The sequence below is a fragment of the Haliotis rubra genome, unplaced genomic scaffold (genome assembly GCF_003918875.1).
Source record: "Haliotis rubra isolate DU_JTF1 unplaced genomic scaffold, ASM391887v1 Scf114, whole genome shotgun sequence".
NCBI lineage: Eukaryota > Metazoa > Mollusca > Gastropoda > Lepetellida > Haliotidae > Haliotis > Haliotis rubra.
The window spans coordinates 2,126,075-2,148,453 of NW_025765048.1; the positions used below are offsets into that span (position 1 = coordinate 2,126,075).

The 22,379-nt window shown below is 43.3% G+C and overlaps 2 protein-coding genes across 5 annotated transcripts in view; both read right to left on the reverse strand.

The window, feature by feature from the left end:
- LOC124253088 (probable ATP-dependent RNA helicase DHX58) overlaps window positions 1–10,588 on the reverse strand; it is a 54,474-nt gene extending 43,886 nt beyond the window's left edge. For 3 of the 4 annotated variants that reach the window (XM_046686827.1, XM_046686822.1, XM_046686811.1), the window contains exons 1-2: window positions 10,349–10,495; window positions 5,268–5,401 (exon numbers count right to left, since the gene is read on the reverse strand). In XM_046686827.1, coding sequence (XP_046542783.1) covers window positions 5,268–5,397 — 130 coding nt within the window. In that variant the 5' untranslated portion in view covers window positions 5,398–5,401; window positions 10,349–10,495. The other variant, XM_046686814.1, reaches the window with a different exon arrangement.
- Window positions 10,589–13,934: 3,346 nt separating this feature from the next.
- Window positions 13,935–22,379, reverse strand: part of LOC124253224 (probable ATP-dependent RNA helicase DHX58) — a 33,501-nt gene continuing 25,056 nt past the window's right edge. Inside the window, exons 16-17 of the mRNA XM_046686948.1 lie at window positions 16,119–16,286; window positions 13,935–15,466 (exon numbers count right to left, since the gene is read on the reverse strand). Of these exons, the coding sequence (XP_046542904.1) occupies window positions 14,808–15,466; window positions 16,119–16,286 (827 nt within the window). The 3' untranslated portion in view covers window positions 13,935–14,807. The remainder of the gene's footprint in view (window positions 15,467–16,118; window positions 16,287–22,379) is intronic.

Below are 22,379 nucleotides of genomic sequence, written 5' to 3' on the forward strand. Positions count from 1 at the left end.
CACCGGTCGCCATGGTACTGACTTTATCCGTGATGAATTAGACATGCGAGATTACGGTGACAAAACATCAGGGTCGAACTCAGTGGTGAAGGTGATTTACCCCAACGTCCTAAAGAAACATCAGACAACATCGAAACAATATTGACCACGTACAATGATAAACCCTTGCCGGGTTTCGAATTTCCCCTGAGGGAACTGTACGGTCTAGACGAAGCCTTGAAACGTGTACGCGGAGAACTCGTGAACAACATTGGGAAACTGAACGAAGTCGACAAGCACATCGCTCGTGAGAAAATAAAACTCACCGAAACAGAGGACGATGATATGAAACGTCTTATCGAGGAGAGAATAAAAAACTTGGAAGACGAGAGACGGACTCGGTTGGAATCCGCTTCCTCGAACCGGGAAGCCCTCTGATCCCAGATCAGTCGTGTACGGGAAACCATCGATCGAGTCCTAAATGAGGACACCACGCTAGCTGACAGGATCCGAATCCTCTTCCGAGAGCAAGGGATCACCATCGCCAGCATTCTGACGGCATTGGGCTTCATCATATCAACCCTGGTGGTGTCGCTGAGTGGGGGTACACCAACACCCACCCCACCAAGTGGGGGTACACCCACTGGTGACGTCAGAGACTGGATAAAAAAACACCTGAAATCACTCGGTGAAGCCCTAGCTAAACTTGCTGGTAAGGCCGCCGAAGCCCTGCCCGGCATCCTGGGTAGCATCGTCTCGTGGTTACTTAGCACGCTGGCTATAACTGTCATGTGGCTCGGTCAAAACCTGTGGGCAGCCATCGTTGCCGTGGAGGGTCTGGTGTACGTAGCGGCTAAGGAATTTTTAACCAAATAAGCCCCACCCCGACCGCGACCCCGCCAACCACCAGCGCTGTTTTACGGTCGATGTGCTGCTGATTGGCAGCCTGCACGTGTGGGGGTTGGGGTTGTGGGGGTGTTGGTTGAACCCTGGGCTCCGGGGGTGGTACGACTATGCCTGTTGATGCCGTTGTTGTAACCCACCACTTTTTTTACTCTCAATTGCATATCGCTCGGAGCCATGTACAATCCCACGTCGAAGACGTAGTCGACTTTCGATCGGGCGTATTCCAACACGTCTTGGTAGCGTCGGATAGCACTCGCGAGATCAACTGGAGCATTGATAGCATCCTCAACGTTGGACACGAACTGTTTCTGAGCGTCGTAAGCAGTCCCCTTCCCGATAATACTGGAACGCATTTGCGCCTGCGCACCTAACAGCGCCCACACGTACGTTCGAATTGAGTCGTTCAAGCGTTTGGTGCCGGCACGAGTAAACCCTTTCGACATGTCCAGCATGAACATTTTCCAATCGTTCGTGGGCCCCTGCTCGAACCTCCAGACTAGGTAATCCTTGCTGGGGTCGAAAGCCATGTAACGGTCATCCCACTCGTTTGTTGTGATATGATACGACTTGTTACCCCAATCTTTCACCAGCTGTTTGCTGACTTCTGCGATGTGCTTATTGTGAGTGATGGGGATACCCAACCCATGGCTCGAGCACGGCAAACGCCAATCCGTCTTCGGGTCTAGTTCGAATTCATTGCAAACGCGTTCGTAGGCCCATCTATCGTACTGGTTGTTTACTGCGTCCCATGCTTTGTCCTGTGGGATCGGAGTGCTGATCTCTTTGAGGATACGCCTGACCTGGTAGTACACGGTAATGCGGAACACAGACTGACTCCAGCGCCCCCGCCGAAAGTGTCGGTTAATGTCAAGCCACACCCGCTGTAGCGCACCACACGGGCGAAGTTGAGTTGATTCTGCCAGAACTGCATCGGGTTGTTGAACCAAGCGTGGACTACCTTAGCGTTAGTCACCGAAAACCTATACCTGGCAAATACATCTATAAACTGGGCGCCGAAATACAACCCAGCAGCGTCGACCACAATCTTCATGTGTGGGAAATCTATGTCCAGTTTAGGGTAAAACACTCCTGGCTTGTACATTTTTAAAGTATTATATAATGGGTATATATACTCTAACATGTACGTAACACTTCCAGGAATAACGAGCGGCGAGTCCGTTCAGTTGATGCACGCGATCGATAACACACCGGGCCAACTCGAAGTCGCACTCTGCGATATCACCTACCTACCGCGATGGACTAACATCAACGTCAACAACAACAAGCTGTCCGTCAGTGGCACCCGCAACCAGATAACTGACGGCTACTACAGCGCAGTGATCGCTAAGCGACGAGGTCTTCAAACCCTTGGGAGCCGAACTCAAGATGAACGACTCAAACGGCACAGTGGTGTTAATCAACAAAGGGATAAACCCCATGAGGCTCGGTCGACCATTGGCGAGGACACTCGGGATGTCGCCGGACGAGATAAAACCCACAACTACTGTCACAGGCACAAAGTTACCCGACCTAGTACCGTACCGAGAGCTGTGCGTTCATCTTGGTCAGTTGAGCACAACGGACAACATTCAAGGTGGCCACCCTTCCACGATACTGAGAGCCGTACCGGTGAAAACGGAGAAATACAACGACGGTAGAACCGAGTCGTTTTCACCGCGGCAGTATAAGAGGTTAACTCGGGGCAACATCCCAGAGTTGATAATATCGGTGTTAGATATAAAGCATAATCCTGTGAATATAGGATACCTCAGCATAACGCTGCACATAAAATGACTAGCGCACAAGGTCCCGGAATGAGGTTGAAAAAATGCATCAATGCGGGGATCTCCGACCTTGTCGACACACGCGGATTCGACGACCCCGGAGTAGATGGTAAACTGTACGCCTTGCAACTGAAAAACAACATTTACAAAAGCGTTGAAGTCCCTTCCATCGGTAGAACCCTAGGTGACATAGTAGATGTCGCAGGAGCGGCCCTCAACACTCGGTTCGACCTCGTCCGTATCGGTGATGATAGATGGGTGGTATCCCAATCGTTCGGAGGCAAACTGTTCGACTTAGAAGATGTTGATAGCACAACCGTCACCCGAAACAAACCATATACGCTCATCTTCACCGACGACAACAAGTGGGTGTTGTTGCCCGCTAAAGTCGACTGGTTTCTCAACATTAGGCTTGGCTCCCCCTACGTGTTCACGGAGAACAAAGACAACTACCTAAACAAAGTCGTGAACAACGGAACCCTGCTCGTGGCTTACGTCCCGGCGCAGAGACGTAGTGTAATCATCAGCCCAGTCGCCAGTATGGCAGCCCACATGCTAACCGGGAGTGCAAGACGGGGCATTGCAGTTGGTGTCTGAATTTGCTGGCGTGGTCAACATCCTGGCGAGCCTACCGGCGAACTCCATGCTGGTCATCAAAGTCTACCTAGGGGAACCATCGCCGGATGAAGTCGAAATCGTGAAGGGGATCAAACTCCGGTTGGGGAAACAACACCAGTATCAGGTTTGCACTGTTGACGTTCGGGTGGGTGTCGACTCCCACACCAGTCTGCAGGGGGTCACCGTGACCGTGGAAGACACGATATCACTCACCAAGATTTTCCTACCCGACAACATACACTTCATGGGGGTGAAGTGCACCCCTGAGAAATTATTAGAAAAACAGTTGGAAATTATCTTGTAATAGTAATATAGCAATGACCAGTCATCGCCCCAACATTACACTCGGGGATCTAGCAGACACGGAGGAATTCGACCAACCCGGCGAGGAAGAGGCCTTATTCGTCCTACGCTTAAAAGATAACGCGTATAGGCGGGTGTCCCTGCCAGACTCCAAAGAACCCGAATGGGTGATCAACATGACCCTCGCCCCACCTTACATCTCATTAAATGAAGATAGGTATATCACCGAAATTAAGAACAACGGTATCTTGCTCGGGGGTTTCCCCCTTGATAACCGGAATATAAGAGTTTCCAAAACACACTATCCCCCGTACTACATATTAGAGGTAATTAAAGATACAGATTTCTCATTCAAATTATACGCTGGCCTACAGGATTCTATGGTTATGGCCCCAGACTCCACACTCATTATAGAAGTCCTTTTCGTAGACGCGATTGATCATGAGTGGAGGCCAGACCGGCGCCTGTTTTCTGGGGTGACAATAAATTGGCCAATTGGATATGCATTTTTTAATAGCTATAGTCGTATCATCATACAACTGAGCTCGGACCACTTACTGGGGTTGCTGCCACCCTTAATAAGCCACGATGAGGTTGGTATAGAACAAGAGTTACCTATTGACTTTTCCACTATTTACCTACCCAGGAGGTTAAACATTATAAGCTTCAAGTACATTAATCGACTATTTACTGGAGCTCAATTAAAAAATATCTTTTAGTATATATTATACGCACAGTATGGGCCTGTACCCAGTCGTAGAGGAAGTCGCGAAGACCCTGGGAACCGTAGACGGGTTCCGCTTGAGATAGTTATGTGATGTAAACACCAACTAAAACAAGACCGCGACACGCGGAAAGCACTATATGAGAAGTACCATAGAGCTTTCAATATCATGGACGGGACTGATACTGCCCTTACGGCAACCAGCATGGGACTAGGGGCGGCAGGTGTTGGGTTGTTGGCCACCATCGTGGCCGCACCTATAGTGCTAGGCATTGAAATAACAGCTGGGGTGGTAGGGGTTGCAGGGTTGGTGTTTAAGTTTGCATCCCGCAGACTGCATTGTAAAGCGTTGAAACACGACGAGATCAGGGTTCTGGCCGAAGCAAAGCTGAACACGGTAAGTGAGCGTATTTCCACAGCACTCACTGACAGTAAGATCTCAGAGGAGGAATTTCGTTCAATCCTCTCTGAACTCGACAAGTACCGTAAGATGAAACAAGAAATCCGGTCCAAGTCTCGTTAGTCTGCTATCAGCGAAGACGAGAAAAAAAAGTACATAGAACAAGGGGTACAAAAAGCCCATCAAGCCTTCATTACGAACACCAAAGATATCATTGGCGATTCACATTAAACTGTTTCCTCGAGGTCAACACGACATAGTGTCACGTGATCAGGATCGCGGTCATAGTGACACAATAGTGTCACGTGGGGTCGGGAAGTTAACTGGGGGTTCAAAAGTAGTATATACAATGGGGGTGAGATCAAAGGGCCTGACAAAAGCTTTTTTTGTGAAATAAAGCTTTACAGAGGCTTTTGTTGGACTTGGTCTCGGACAATCATTATATATACTACTCCCTGTCCAAAACTGGAAAATTTAAATAATGTATGGACATTGAAGCTTTATTAACATTAACAATGATGTGCCTTGCAAAATAATCTTACGGCTTACTTACCCTCTAAATCCATGTTATCTAGAACTGTAGCTGGCCTGAGGTATTTCTCAAATGTGCTGCGACAGATCTCGATCATACCGATCTGATACGTCAAAGAGGTCTGTGTTTCTTCCGGCACCTTGCAGGCCATCTTCCTAAGTAAGACATCATCAAATCATGTGATACTGAGGGCTTGGGGCCACTGATCATTGTAGTTCACCTTTAGTATTGTTTAAGACTCTCATAAATTCCAGCCACACAGCAGGACCTTCAAGGTTAATAAATTGCTTGGCTGTTCGGTAAATAATTTAACAATCCAGACAAAGGTTCCATAATCAGTTTCAGTATAATGTATTTTGAAACGATTTGTCACTTTGGGTACAGAAACAATAGGGTTTTTTCAATGGTTCGCAACGTTCTCAGTTGTATGAATGAAAAGGTGGTTGATTTGAACTCTGTTGCATACTGTTAAATGCAATGCCAAAGCATGATCACAGGATCACGTCACACAGGTGCCGGGACATGATGACATGGTGACATGATACAGCTGTAACTACATGATGACATGGTGACATGATACAGCTGTCACTACATGATGACATGATACAGCTACCACTACATGATGACATGATACAGCTGTCAGTACATGATGACATGGTGACATAATACAGCTGTCAGTACATGATGACATGGTGACATAATACAACTGTCAGTACATGATGACATGGCGACATAATACAGCTGTCAGTACATGTCATGGCGACATGATGTAGCTATCAGGACATGATGACATGGTGACATGATGCAGCTATCAGTACATGATGACATGGTAACATGATACAGCTGTCAGTACATGATGACATGGCGACATGATGCAGCTATCAGTACATGATGACATGGTGACATAATACAGCTGTCAGTACATGATGACATGGTGACATAATACAACTGTCAGTACATGATGACATGGCGACATAATACAGCTGTCAATACATGTCATGGCGACATGATGTAGCTATCAGGACATGATGACATGGTGACATGATGCAGCTATCAGTACATGATGACATGGTAACATGATACAGCTGTCAGTACATGATGACATGGCGACATGATGCAGCTATCAGTACATGATGACATGGTAACATGATACAGCTGTCAGGACATGATGACATGGTGACATGGTACAGCTGTCAGTACATGATGACATGGCGACATGATGCAGCTATCAGTACATGATGACATGGTAACATGATACAGCTGTCAGGACATGATGACATGGTGACATGGTACAGCTGTCGGTACATGACATGGTGACATGTTGACATGATACAGCTGTCAGTACATGATGACATGGTGACATGATACAGCTGTCAAGGCATGATGACATGGTGACATCATACAGCTCTCAGGGCACGATGTCGTGGTGTAATGATACAACTGTCAGGGCATGATGTCATGGCGACATGATACAGTCAGTGGGACATGATAACATACTTATGTACCAATGTACACCTGATGATGCCGTCTGTCACAAAAATATGTACACATGCTGATACTGTCTGTCACATAAATATGTACCTATGTACACCTGATGGTACTATGACACTATATACCTACTACACAACTCCTACACACCTACTACACAACTCCTACACACCTACTACACATCTTCTACACACCAACTGCACAGCTTCTACACACCTACTGCACAGCTTCTACACACCTACTACACAACTCCTACACACCTACTACACAACTCCTACACACCTACTACACATCTTCTACACACCAACTGCACAGCTTCTACACACCTACTGCACAGCTTCTACACACCTACTGCACATCTTTTAGACACCTACTGCACAACTTCTACAGACCTACTGCACATCTTCTATATACCTACTACACAGCTTCTACACACCTACTGCACAGCTTTTACACACCTACTGCACATCTTTTAGACACCTACTGCACAACTTCTACACACCTACTACACATCTTCTATATACCTACTACACAGCTTCTACACACCTACTGCACAGCTTCTACACACCTACTGCACATCTTTTAGACACCTACTGCACAACTTCTACAGACCTACTGCACATCTTCTATATACCTACTACACAGCTTCTACACACCTACTGCACAGCTTCTACACACCTACTGCACATCTTTTAGACACCTACTGCACAACTTCTACACACCTACTACACAACTCCTACACACCTACTACACATCTTCTACACACCAACTGCACAGCTTCTACACACCTACTGCACATCTTTTAGACACCTACTGCACAACTTCTACAGACCTACTGCACATCTTCTATATACCTACTACACAGCTTCTACACACCTACTGCACAGCTTCTACACACCTACTGCACATCTTTTAGACACCTACTGCACAACTTCTACACACCTACTACACAACTCCTACACACCTACTACACATCTTCTACACACCAACTGCACAGCTTCTACACACCTACTGCACATCTTTTAGACACCTACTGCACAACTTCTACAGACCTACTGCACATCTTCTATATACCTACTACACAGCTTCTACACACCTACTGCACAGCTTCTACACACCTACTGCACATCTTTTAGACACCTACTGCACAACTTCTACACACCTACTGCACAACTTCTACACACCTACTGCACATCTTCTATATACCTACTACACAGCTTCTAGACACCTACTGCACATCTTCTACATACCTACTGCACATCTTCTATATACCTACTACACAGCTTCTAGAAACCTACTGCACAACTTCTACACACCTACTGCACATCTTCTACACACCTACTACACATCTTCTACACACCTACTGCACAGCTTCTACACACCTACTGCACATCTTTTAGACACCTACTGCACAACTTCTACAGACCTACTGCACATCTTCTATATACCTACTACACAGCTTCTACACACCTACTGCACAGCTTCTACACACCTACTGCACATCTTTTAGACACCTACTGCACAACTTCAACACACCTACTGCACAACTTCTACACACCTACTGCACATCTTCTATATACCTACTACACAGCTTCTAGACACCTACTGCACATCTTCTACATACCTACTGCACATCTTCTATATACCTACTACACAGCTTCTAGAAACCTACTGCACAACTTCTACACACCTACTGCACATCTTCTACACACCTACTGCACATCTTCTACACACCTACTGCACATCTTCTATATACCTACTGCACAACATCTACACCTACTGCACAACTTCTACATACCTACTGCACAACTTCTACACACCTACTGCACATCTTCTATATACCTACTGCACAGCTTCTACACACCTCTGCACATCTTCTACACACCTACTGCACATCTTCTACACACCTACTGCACATCTTCTACACACCTACTGCACATCTTCTATATACCTACTGCACATCTTCTATATACCTACTGCACAACTTATACACACCTACTGCACAACATCTACACACCTACTGCACAACATCTACACACCTACTGCACAACTTCTACACACCTACTGCACATCTTCTACACACCTACTGCACATCTTCTATATACCTACTGCACATCTTCTATATACCTACTGCACAACTTATACACACCTACTGCACAACATCTACACACCTACTGCACAACATCTACACACCTACTGCACATCTTCTACACACCTACTGCACAACTTCTACACACCTACTGCACATCTTCTATATACCTACTGCACATCTTCTACACACATACTGCACAACTTCTACACACCTACTGCACAACATCTACACACTTACTGCACAACTTCTATATACCTACTGCACATCTTCTACACACCAACTACACAACTTCTACACACCTACTGCACAACTTCTACACACCTACTACACAACATCTACACACCTACTGCACAACTTCTACACACCTACTGCACAATTTCTACACACCTACTGCACAACTTCTACACACATACTGCACAACTTCTACACACCTACTGCACAACATCTACACACTTACTGCACAACTTCTATATACCTACTGCACATCTTCTACACACCAACTGCACAACTTCTACACACCTACTGCACAACTTCTACACACCTACTACACAACTTCTACACACCTACTGCACAACGTCTACACACCTACTGCACAGCTTCTACACACCTACTGCACATCTTCTACACACCTACTGCACATCTTCTATATACCTACTGCACATCTTCTATATACCTACTGCACAACTTATACACACCTACTGCACAACTTCTACATACCTACTGCACATCTTCTACACACCTACTGCACATCTTCTATATACCTACTGCACATCTTCTATATACCTACTGCACAACTTATACACACCTACTGCACAACATCTACACACCTACTGCACAACTTCTACACACCTACTGCACATCTTCTATATACCTACTGCACATCTTCTATATACCTACTGCACAACTTCTACACACCTACTGCACAACTTCTACACACATACTGAACAACTTCTACACACCTACTGCACAACATCTACACACTTACTGCACAACTTCTACACACCTACTGCACAACTTCTACACACCTACTGCACAACATCTACACACCTACTGCACAACATCTACACACCTACTGCAGAACTTCAACACACCTACTGCATATTTTCTACACACCTGTACATTTTCTACACACCTACTGCACAGTTTAACACACCTACTTCACAACCTCTACACACCTACTGCACACACACCTACTGACATACAGCACACCCTTTACACACCACAATCACACAATAATTGCATCAAATGCTAAAAGGCAAACACAAAGTTACAATATGGCTGTGGTGACAACCACATTGAAATTGAAATGAGAATCGTGCACATTTGTCAGAGACACCATTGGTGGGGTCATCGATATGGCCTTGAGAACTGCTGTCACAAATATACATGTGAATCATTACAGATACCTTGGCCAAATATAATCTCACATAACATTGGTGAGCCCAACCAAACATGGCGAGAACTTATTTCATCTGACCTGTTACAACTTGATGCGCAGTCAATATATACAAAATATACCTACCTTGATCAGTGCCTTATGTAATAATGATTAGTGCCTTGTATGAACTTATCATCAAATCAAACAGGATATTGTCAGAGCAAGACAGTTTGTATTATCAGGACTGGCTCACTCAATATATACCAGTACTGCTTCCATTTCTACGAAATAACCTACTTTCATTTTCTGTTCGTGGAAATCACCTGACAAATGTACGCATTGATCTCTGATAATGTACTATCAATAGGCAGCATGCATGACAGAGCACCTTGTTTTAGGGAGGGGACAGGTTAGGCATAGGCTGGGCTAAAAATAACACACTAGGCTTAGCCTTCAGTGGGCTGGTCCATTTAGCTCTTGAGGGGTAAGGACCCGCTAGGCAAGTGCCTAGTATGCTTCTTCCCCATTGTTATGCAATGAGATGGGCCAGTGCATGAGCATCTCATGAGCAGAGGGATCAGTCCACTGAACTTTTCTTTTGTAGGCATTTATTGGGTAATTTTCAGAGCATGGTTTTTATTGGGTAAGAGTTATAGGTTAGGGGTATAAAAGGGCAGATTATTTTTTCCTCTGGACTCTGGGGTCTTACAGAGACAAGAAAAGTGAGAAAATCACTATTGTTTCTGTAGACTGGGCAAACAGAGTTTTAAGTTTCTTAAGTTTTGATTAGATAATGTTAGGTAGTTAATTTTTGTTGTATTTTACAGGGAACATTATTTAGGGGAATTAAGTTGGGATAAGGGGCAATAGTATAGGTATATTTTATAGGGTTTTCATTTTTCACAGGATCCTTGTAGGCATTATTATTTTTGTTGTTTAATTAACTTAGTTTATTGCTGATTTTATGATATATATTAGTTGAGTTGAAAATAAATTTATTTGATTTGCAAAATCTTGTGTTTGGTTGTCATTATGACTTTAAACCCCTGAATCCTGCGGACCTGAGGACCGGAAACAGCATCCTCCTGTTACACCATACCCAGGCATATTCTGTTGGTAAATATGCAGCAGTTCTGTGGTATTAAAGAAGTCTAGCCATGCTCAGGAAATGTTTGAATGCTCAGATGCTCGGAGAATATTTAAACATCGCTTTGTGTGTTTGTGGGTTGTTTTAAATACATGTGTGTGATGTGCTGTGTTGTGCTGTGCTGTGCTGTGCTGTGCTGTGCTATGCAGTGGTGTGGTGTGTGTGTGTGTGCGTGTGTGCGTGCGTGTCTTAACACATCTTACATTGAAAAAATCCCAACAAATTACAGTTTTTAAGAGACATTAAACTTAGGTAAATGAAATTTAGTGTTTCCTGTGTTCAACATAACAAAATGGCAGCCAGTAAATAAACAATCAGGCACTAATACAAGGTGACTCATACTGTGGACATTAGCCTGGAGAGATTCACCACACAATCTGATGTATTTGTAGAGCTGTGCTTTGCGGTGGAAATGAAAACAAATTTTAAATGTTTAACCCACCTTTTATTTACCCACAGTTGTTGATTCATATACACTTATGACTGTAAAACATGGCACGAAAAAGCTGCAGTATCTTACTAAGGTCTGACTATCACTGAATCATCTGACATCTAACTTAAAGACTTTCATTCGACTAACTAACTAACCAACTAACTAACAATGGGTAGGATCACTAAATATGTTTATATAAAATACAAACATGCAAACAAATGACATGCAGATGTTCCATCAGTGAAGTGTAATGCGTTCGCATGCACAACACTGCCCGAGAATAAAGACATCATCTATATACACATACTGAACATGTATCCCAAACACATCTATTTATGGTGGCCTTCACTGCAAACATGTGCCTCTGGTAATTCAATCCAGGAAGCAGATTACGTTGTCAAATGGGTTTGAGACAATCCCTGAACAGTTCTTCAGTCCAAGCTGTGTTCGGGACTTCATGTGTAATTGATTTATTACAAGGAGCTTTGAAAATGATCTCAAATTGAGGGAATAGTTTCTACTGAGTTCAGTTCGATATAAACCTTCAGTTTGGTAACCAGCTGACAGTCATAAACCCCATTAAAGCTGAAGCCACAGAAGCTCATTTGCAAGATGAAGATCACGACTGTTAATATCAAATGTTTGAGAACGCATACAGGGTTCCCACTCCCAATCTTACAAGATTTATTCATTGTACACATGACCCTCACCTGTGTCTCGCAAAGGTTTGTTACTTTCACTCATATTTGCTTTAATGTGTGCAGTTGAAAATATAAGGCTCTCCCTTCTGATCAAAAGCAACAAAGTAAAAATAACATGAAAATATAAAACAAACAAATAAAAGTTATATAGGCAATTTTAATGACAGAAATAACAATAACTGTTCTATTTCTTTTGGATCATATTGAGTTGAATGTACACATGGTTTAATACTATAATACCAGTTTATCACAATTTGATGAAAGACATAAAGGATAATTCTCCACACTAAAGAGATTGTAAAGTTCTTGGTAATAAAAAATGAAGAAAACTGCATTTAAATAATTATTTTCAGTGTAAAGACAGAAAACCAGAGTGTAAATATATAATATATAGTGTATAATCTACACACAAGTATAAAATTGGTGCAGCAATGCAAAACTTGTCGATCAGATGATACATACTATTCAGGGTTAGCATACTAAGCACACCAATAATATATAACCTGTTCATGATTTTATGCTGCATACTAATTGATCACAATCAAAGTATAAAAGAACGCTTAAGGTGAGTCATGATTAGAAACTCAACCATAGAAGACTTCCAATTACAGTGAAAGTTGAACATCTCTCAGGCAATACATGATAAGTACACACGACAGACAACACATGATCATGCCAGCTCCACTTGTAGATGTCCATGTAAGATCACAGTGGGTGACACACTCTTTTTATACAGAGTTTCGTCACTTTTGTTGCTGCAGATTATTAACAGTACTTAGTGGTTGAATTCAGGCATGGGGGACAGAAATATTCACACGGCAAGGAGTTCAAGCATTCAAGATTCTGAGATGAATGTTTCAACTTATCCAAAGTTCTAATAAAGCAGAAACAAAAGTTTAGATCAGAAAAATTTTGATTACTTGAAATGTTAATGAAATAACTGGAAATTACCCCCCTCAGTACATTATCAATGATGGCAATATGCGTGGTGTTTCATCAACCCACATGACCATCTGACTGGCTAAGTGGAGGAGTGAGTCTTTTAGCACATGTATAAGAATCCAGCCATTTCACACCAAGAACTGACTTCACACTAAACACCTGCATGAAATCAACCATCATCGGCAACTACTGTGCTACACTGCTGCCAACTTTCAGTTAGAAGGTAGTTACAGATGATGACTGACTGACTGACTGAGTTTGGTTTTACGCCGCTTTTAGCAATATGCCAGCTACATCATGGCGGAGGACACTAGAAATGGACTTGACACACTGTACCCATGTGGGGATTCGAACTCGGGTCTACAGCGTGATGAGCCAACGCTTTAACCACTAGGCTACCCCACCGCCCCGACAGATGATCATGATGATGGTGGTGGTGGTGGTGGTGGTGACAACAATGAAGATACTATCATGGGCCTAAATTCTGAACATAACTTTTATTATATTACATGATGCTTAAAATGTTAGAATGTGTTTTATGATAGTTATTAATTAAAATTACATTATTCTATAAAGTATTTACATAATCAACATGAAATAGCATTGCAGTGTTTTAAATCACCTTTACATCAAACCACATGTACTTTGCCACATAAACCAAAGCATTCAATCAAAACATTCTATTGAAACCATGTATTTTCTAAATACCAGGTACAATGTTTGATCTAAAGGACACATAAGCTATGACTTCGGAGCATTTAATTTCATTGTGAACAATACAAAACAAAAATATATATACCTAATCCCTATAATCCACCTATTAACCATTATCCTAAAATAACACTGTCAACATCACTTATTTCCCTGATACACTTAGCCTAGACAGCACCTTAAAGTTGCAAATAGTTGAAAACTTCATAAGTTAATCCCAGATATGGTTGGTTCACACAACCTAACCGTGTTGAGATTGGCCAACTTCCCCAAACCAATGATATAGCAAGTAGAGATGTAGGTTAGTATAAACTGTCTACAGACTTGCCCTGTCCCTGGGAAATCTATGTTTTGTTCACCATTGTTGTACATATTTGTTAGCTACCTGTATGAGGTTTATGTAAATATATCTGTATATTGTACAAGTGTTCTGTTCCACCTGGCCAAGCTAACCCCCAGAACATGATAATACATCAACGAACAGCCTATCTGACAAAATGCTCAATTTCAGCAAACCAGTTACCAACACCAAACAACAAACATGGAGTAGATATATTATTCACAGTCCACATACCAGCAGCTATAACATGGATGAGTCTGTCATTGAACAACCAACAAATTCTGTGTAGTGGACAAAGTGAATTATATTTACTGTTGATCTCAACAGTTTCAAAGCAGATCAAATTCATCATCTTCATCATCAGAGCTAGAAATATCTTCCGCTCTCAAAAGTGTCTTGAAATCGTCTGGTGTAATGGCCTTGATGGCATAGGGAAGCTCCAACCATTTCTTGTAGTACTGTGGTTGTTTTGTGTGCTCATTTATAACGATGAAGTACTTGATCCCCAGGGAGGGAAAAACCACACCCTGGTAGATGAACTTCACCCCCCATGGCTTGTGGCAGTTCCGACATTGCATGCTGCCTGTCATTGTTATTCCATCAAATGGTTTCTTCTGGTCCCTAAACTGATGGGTGTTGATTCGATCTTCAAAGGCATGTTCAATGACAACATGTTGGTTCCCATTAATAATCCTGAGATCTTTACTGTGCGCACACAGCTTTCTGCAGCAAGCGCACATCAGTGTGAATTTTACATCCAGCTTCTGTCTGGTCTGGTGGCGTCGAACCTCCTCTTTTATTGCCTCTTTGGCAAGAGTTTCAGCCTGAATATTGCAGATCCGCTTTTGGACTCGATCATTTGGCATTCCTCTGATGGCAGTAATGGCCCGTTGCATCATGCTTGCCCGAGCAGTGTTCAGCATCTCCTTCTGCTGGACCTTGCTGCTACCCAGTAGAACAGAGGTGCCTCCTGCCTTCCTGCTTCGTCCTGAACACAGAATGAAGGTAAATGGATCAAATTTGATGTGCATCTAAATCTATTTTTTCAAATTGTCAACTATGCAGCTGCAAATACTTCCCAATAATGTCTGAAAGCATACATATGTGATGTTAAATTGTGGGATTTCAACCAGTAATATTCTGTATGATTGCTGTCTGTAAATATCAAGTTGGACTAGACAAACCAGGGGGTGACAGTTTTGTCAGTGTCCCACATCACTCAGGTAGAATGGCACACAAACACTCAGGTCACTGATCCTTTTTATTACTCTCACTCTGGGGCTAGAATAAGTAAATACTCATATATCCAGCTGATATCATTAATCAGGGTTTCCTTTGTCTTCGTAATTATGTGTTGATGTAACATTGTTGCACAACCTATAACACTGCCTCATAATATCATACATAAAATACTCAACTGACTATATTAATCAGGGCTTCTTTTGACTTTGTCACATATTCAGCTGACTTTATTAATCAGGGCTTCCTTTGTCCTTTCTTTAACCTTCGTCATAAAACAGGGTTTCCTTTGCCTTCACAAAGGGAAACACCTGCTATGATAGAATTAATTAGATTAATAGAACTTGCTTGATTCTCAACTTTAAAACAAATAATCTGTTCTTAATTTATTCTCGCCTCACCTCGGGTCTGGAGAGTTGTGATTTCATTGCCAACATGGTTGTACTTCAGGACAATGTTGCATTCTGGGATATCCAGTCCTTCCTCTGCCACTGATGTGGCGACAATCAACTTGACTTGACCACTCTTGAACTTGGCAATCACTTTGTCTTGTTCATTCTGTGTCATGCCTTAACATATAAGTTAAAAACAATTACAGGAAATAGTAAAGGTATTAATTAACAAAATCTCTTATAGATGAAGTAAATCGTTCCAAGAGTTTATCATATAACTTCTTTTGGATGGTAAATATCTTGCCTGCACTTGAAGTGAGTGTGTTTAGTTTTACCCGCCCTCAGCAATATTCCAGCTATATGGCAGCAGTCTGTAAATAATCAAGTTTGGACCAGACAATCCAGTGATCAACAGTATGAGCATCGATTTACGTAATTGGGATACAATGACATGTGTCAACCAAGTCAGTGAGCCTGAACCTCCGATTCCGTTAGTCGCCTCTTACGACAAGTATGGGTTACTGAAGGTCAATTCTAAGCCAGATCTTCACGGGTCCTATAGGCAAACGAATTCAGTGTGAAACCAACAAACAACAAAGAACATGGGCAATCTTTCTAAATTTATCTGCCCTTCAATAACCTGCTAGGTGCACAGACTGACAACCCTTGTGGTATGCACAATACGAGTGGTATGTGTTAGTGTCATACCTACCGACAGTCAACCAGTGAAGCCATCACCTTTATTGATAACTGTCACCATGGTACAGTGAAACCTGTCTAAACCGGCATCCCACGGGTACGAAATAGGTGCCGGATTAGACAGTGATTATCATTTTCCAACATGGCTGCCATTTTCACTAGTCAGTCTTGCAATATATCATCCCGAGAGGAGTGCGAGAGAAGCCTATTGGATTAAGGGACCTGGATTGGACTGCTCATACCCATGCGGGCTGAGAGCGTTTGATTCACCGTTGCATCACTACTTCCTGATTATCTACCGTGCCAAGAGGATTAATTAGTGAATTGGATTATGGGTCCTTGATTGGACTGCTCATACCCATGCCAGTTTAGACAGTGTTAATTACAGTTAAAATTGCTTGTTGGGACCGGAAAGTTGTTGCCTGAATACGGAATTGACAGGTGCCGGATTAGACAATGTTTTAATGATCAGAATATCTTTATAAAATGGTGGGACCACAATTTTATACCGGTTTTGACCGGATTGTGTGCCGGATTAGACAGGTGCCAGTGTTGGCAAGTTTCACTGTATATGGAGAGTAAACAATGATATATCTACTGTCATACATGTTGCATGATTCCATGACATATCAGTGATAACCCTAACACATATGTTGTAAGAGTAAACCATTTGACAGCCATTCAAAATAAGGTGGTGGCATCAGTTGATCATTCATGCCAGGCTGATTTGTTTATGTTTTCCAGTCAGTAAATTTTGCCCTCGATGTTTTAATATCACACTTACAAGCATGAACTATATTTCAATTGTATACATACTCATATAACTGTTGTATTATTTCCAATTTGTCTATATTCATGCAAAATTCAACAGAGAGGCAGTAAAACATTTAAAGGCAGCTTACAATTACATTGGCATTATTCAATATAACAGCAGCGGAAAAAGCAATAAAGTCAGTGATAATAAGATTCATCCAGCGTCAATAGTGGTCAAGGTTACAAAAAACACAGGCTCTACTTCTAGGGTGAAAGTATGACCTCCACACAACCACTGCTCTTGATGTAATGGAGCTGATACAGGCATGTGCTTGCACCCTGATACAGTTTAACAACCTTCCAGAATGTTGCCTACTATGCAGGATTAGCCAGGCTGATCCAGAAGTGTCCAGATTAGTGTGTGACATTGCTCATGCTGTCCAACACTGGTTTATCTGGTCAAGGTGGATGAACACCAGTTACCACCTCAAGGGTGAAAGTACAATGTAAAAACAGGGATACTGTGCTCCCGGTACGTTGGAGAACCAGCATGGTTTGTATCTCATGAAGCCCACCAGTCTGCCTGGTCCAGGCTCGATGACTCACCACCATGAAACACCAGACTCACAATCTGAAGTGTTGTCAAAATCATAGCAAAAGACCTTTCTGGTAAAATATCACATATCAACATAACATGAATTTACCTAATCTAGCTTTCAGTAACTGAAACATACTCTCATGAAATCAGTAGGGCTGCAACGATTCACCTAGACCTCGATTCGATTCGATTTTCAATATTGGCCCCTCCATTTGATTCTTCATATAAGTAGAACATCAGATTTCATTTAACTCTCAGAGTACAAGTGAGTAGGCTTTTTTAGCGTGAAATCCATCGTCAACTTGGCGATGTCTACTAACGGCAATGCTCATTGGATAATTAGCCCGGTGTCAACTAATCACTTTTTGCCTTATTTCAAGCGATCGAAACTGCTCAAGTTGGATTAAAAATTACGCTCTCACTGTGTGGAAATAATATAAACAGATATTGAAAATTTTAACTATAAATTGTATATTTATATACTTATCCTATCTCACGACTTGCACCTCTCTCTTCATTCGACCATGAGTGGAAACGAATTAAAACTTTGCTCCAAGGCCTACCTTGCCCCTCTCCCGTGCTGTGCGTGCCTTCCGTGTCAGTCGTGCTCACTAGTCCATGACAGCACGAGGCATGCGCAGTCCTCACCCACGTGATCACCTCACATACTCATTCTCGATCTTGGAGCCATAAAAGGACAAAACCGGAACGGTGGTAATCTATGTAGTGGGGAGGTAGGGAGCGACTTTATCGCGTGAGATAGGATAAGTATATAAATATACAATTTATAGTTAAAATTTTCAAATTTTAAACTTATCCTATCTCACGACTTGCACTTATCCCACGGTAGGAAGGTGGGTCATAGATTACCCGAAATTCAAGCGATAACAGCTAAGTGTTATGCCCAAACAACCGTGAGGAAGCAACTACAAGGTAGGCCAATAACTACCAAGTTACTACGCGCGAGGGTTAGTTCGAACATTGATGACTTACTAAGCACAATTGTTCCCAGGGACCGGATTCCCGAGCAATGTGGTGTTCAGTCACTACCTTCACAAAGTGAAAGGACGAGCTTAACGAGTGTAATCAGTCGCATCGCCACGATTTCCAAGGTACCCCGTAATAAAAGTCTAACGACTAGTATCGGGCCAGCCCCTGCTTCAAACAACCCCCACAGACACCGCCCGAGGAGGGTGAAAGAGAAATTGAATCGGTAAAACTCACAATTTTAACGCTCAGTACCACAACATCATCTTATTACTTCCATTACTTACCACAATAAGATCACATAGATGTGTATAGGCACTTAGGAGCATGAACGCCACTGGCGTAACACTGGAAGGACTCACTTCACTGACTTAATTACTCCGTGAAGCAGAGGACAGTAAGTGAGGTGGCTTACTCTCTGTAGTCTCAAACAAATGAGAGGAGAAATCTAAATCCCGAAGACGTAAATCAGAAAAGTTTTTCAGATTTATTCAGATTGTACACAAGCAGAAACGATCAGCGACTTGGGATCAACTGCACAGTGGGATCCATATAGCATCGAGCACAAGGAAGTTCATTATCTGCGATGTTGTGCCGCTGATAACTGCTGGGCAAGGACGAAAGTGGTCCAAACTGATGAAGGCCTTGAATACCCGTCACCGACACATCTCTGAGGTAATGAGACGAAAAGACTGTGTCAGATCGCCAAAACAACCCTCCATAATGGCAGTTAACGAGCAGTTGCTATGCAACGCCATAGTAGAAGCCAAAGCCCTGGTTTCATGAGGGTTGACTGCGTCGAGGTGGTGGCAAACCGCAAAAGTGTAGGCTCGTAGTATTGTAGCTCAGAGCCAATATGAGAGTGTTGTGCGAGACTTCTGCCTTGGAAGCAGTAGACAAGGGTATAAACAGTCTCTTACGCGAGACGGGCGGCGCTCTTCGCGATGCTTTAGGTAACGCCACTTAAGTGTAACACTTCGAATGACTCACTTCACTGACGAATTACTCCGCGGAGCAGGGGACAGTAAGTGAGGTGGCTTACTCTCCAGCGCCTCAAAAGCAAGACCCGCGATGGTCAGTTCGAACCCATTGACTTACTAACCACAAGTGCTCCAGGGACCGGATTCCCGAGCAATGTGGTGTTCAGTCACTACCTTCATGCAAGTGAAAGGACGAGCTTAACGAGTGTAAACAGTCGCGATTACCACGATTTCCAAGGTCTGACGACCAGTATCGGGCCATCCCCTGCTTTCGACAATAACCCCACAGACACCGTCCCCGTGGAGGGTGAAAGGGTAATTGAATCGAAACTCACAAGTCCCAGAAGAATCGAAGACACAAATCAGAAATAAAATTCAGAATTTTATTCAGATTGTACACAAAGCAGAAATGATCGCGAACTGGTGATCATCTGCGCTGAAAGCTGATGGTTGTCCCGAAGTGCCGAACAGGCGATAATGACAATGCTGAATTCCAATTCATTGTGATGAAGGGCCCTTTCTCCTGATGACCACTGCTAGGCCACTTGATGGAGAAAGTGTTTCCATCTTGCAAGATGTGCCAACGAATAGCTGTTGAGTCGGTATGAAGGGCACCCTTGAGACTCCAACACAAACATTCCACTTGTTGAGCCACCAACAAAAGACTGAATGTAGTTGTGCGGAAGACTAATCAACTCCCTGGGGTTGTCGCCCCTGATGTATGGGCACAGAACCATCTGAAGAGGGCAAGCTGCAGCTGGCCCCTGTAAGTCAGCACTTGTGCCGACGCCAACCACCCTAGTAACTTCTGCCACTGGCTTAAAAGGTGTGGGTTGGACCAACACTAGTGGTGCGTTGCACTGAATCTTGTCCCACCTCTCCTGGGGCACAAACATCATGACCTGGCGTAGTTGAATATTGTCCCAATAAGAAGAAACAGCTGGTCGGTGTTACCCCTGATTGTTCGAATTTAGTCGCCATCCCTAATTGGCGTTAGCAACTTGATGATGAACTGTCTGTGGAAGGAAGGACGACTGGATCCTGCTGGGCTTAAACACAGTCGCCGATATTGTTGTCAATTGTCACGCTTCGCGACAATGCAGGTAGATTGTTATCAGAATGGGTATCTGAGTAAAAACACGGGCCGCGATATGCCCATACAGCAGGATCCTCCATTGGTATCAATGACGCCCCATAAAGTAAATCAAGATACTTCCGATAGTCTGGATGTATCCGATGTGAAGGTAGGCGTCTCACAGGTCGAGGGACTGACTGACTGACGGAGTCTAGTTTTACACCGCCTTTGGCAGTAATCCAGCAAAATCACGGCAGGGGGGCACCAGAAATGGGCTTAACACATTGTGCCCATGTGGGGATCGAACCGGGGTCTTGGGCGTGACGAGTCAACGCTTTAACCACTAGGCTACCCCACGGCCATCGCAGGTCGAGGGAAATGAGAGGTCTAACCACTCTTGCCTCTGACAAAAATATATCTCCTGATATAAGAACGTTCAATAAGTCGAGCAACTACGTCAGTTCTGACGGAGTGCTCAATGTAGTATGTTCGGCGCATGGAGATTGTCAGTCAATCTACATTATAAACAAATTGTAGAAATTCGGAGGATCGGTGACCTCAGGAACGTTTCTTTTGGCCGAACAAAATAATGGTGCGCCAGGTGGAGTGATATAGGTAGTAGATCGCTGCCTGGTGACAGTCCTTGCATAATGCAGTGACCTCTGAACTCAGTGCTTGACTAGTCAAACCGTTCACGGGTGTTTCTGTCCGTCACCATCAATAAGCAGTCTCTCTCGACTGGCTGTCAAAATCCCGACACAGTCACTCTTACCGGGAATGACAGCGTCCGTTGTTACTTGCATTTAAAGGCTGGACTTGGTATCCGATTTGTGGGACCAAGAGAATTCTGCAAGGGCATTTCATAGTCACTCTAATCATCAAAATTCCGGTAAACAAACAGTAGTCCGCCATTTGCAAACGCTACAGACGAAAGTGACAAAATATAACGGACAACATGGTCTTTGGTTAACCGGGCGAGTCGCAACCCATAAATTCCGGGCTGAGCTATGCTGGCTATTTGACAAAACATTGCTGGAACCATGCGCAAGAACTTCACCCATTTGTTATCTGTCCAGAAACTTGCTTATCAGGTAAAACAAAGGGAGCTGAAGATGACGAGCCGTCTGCAACAATTGCACCCAGTGATACACAAACACGCTGTTACCAGTAGTCTGTAG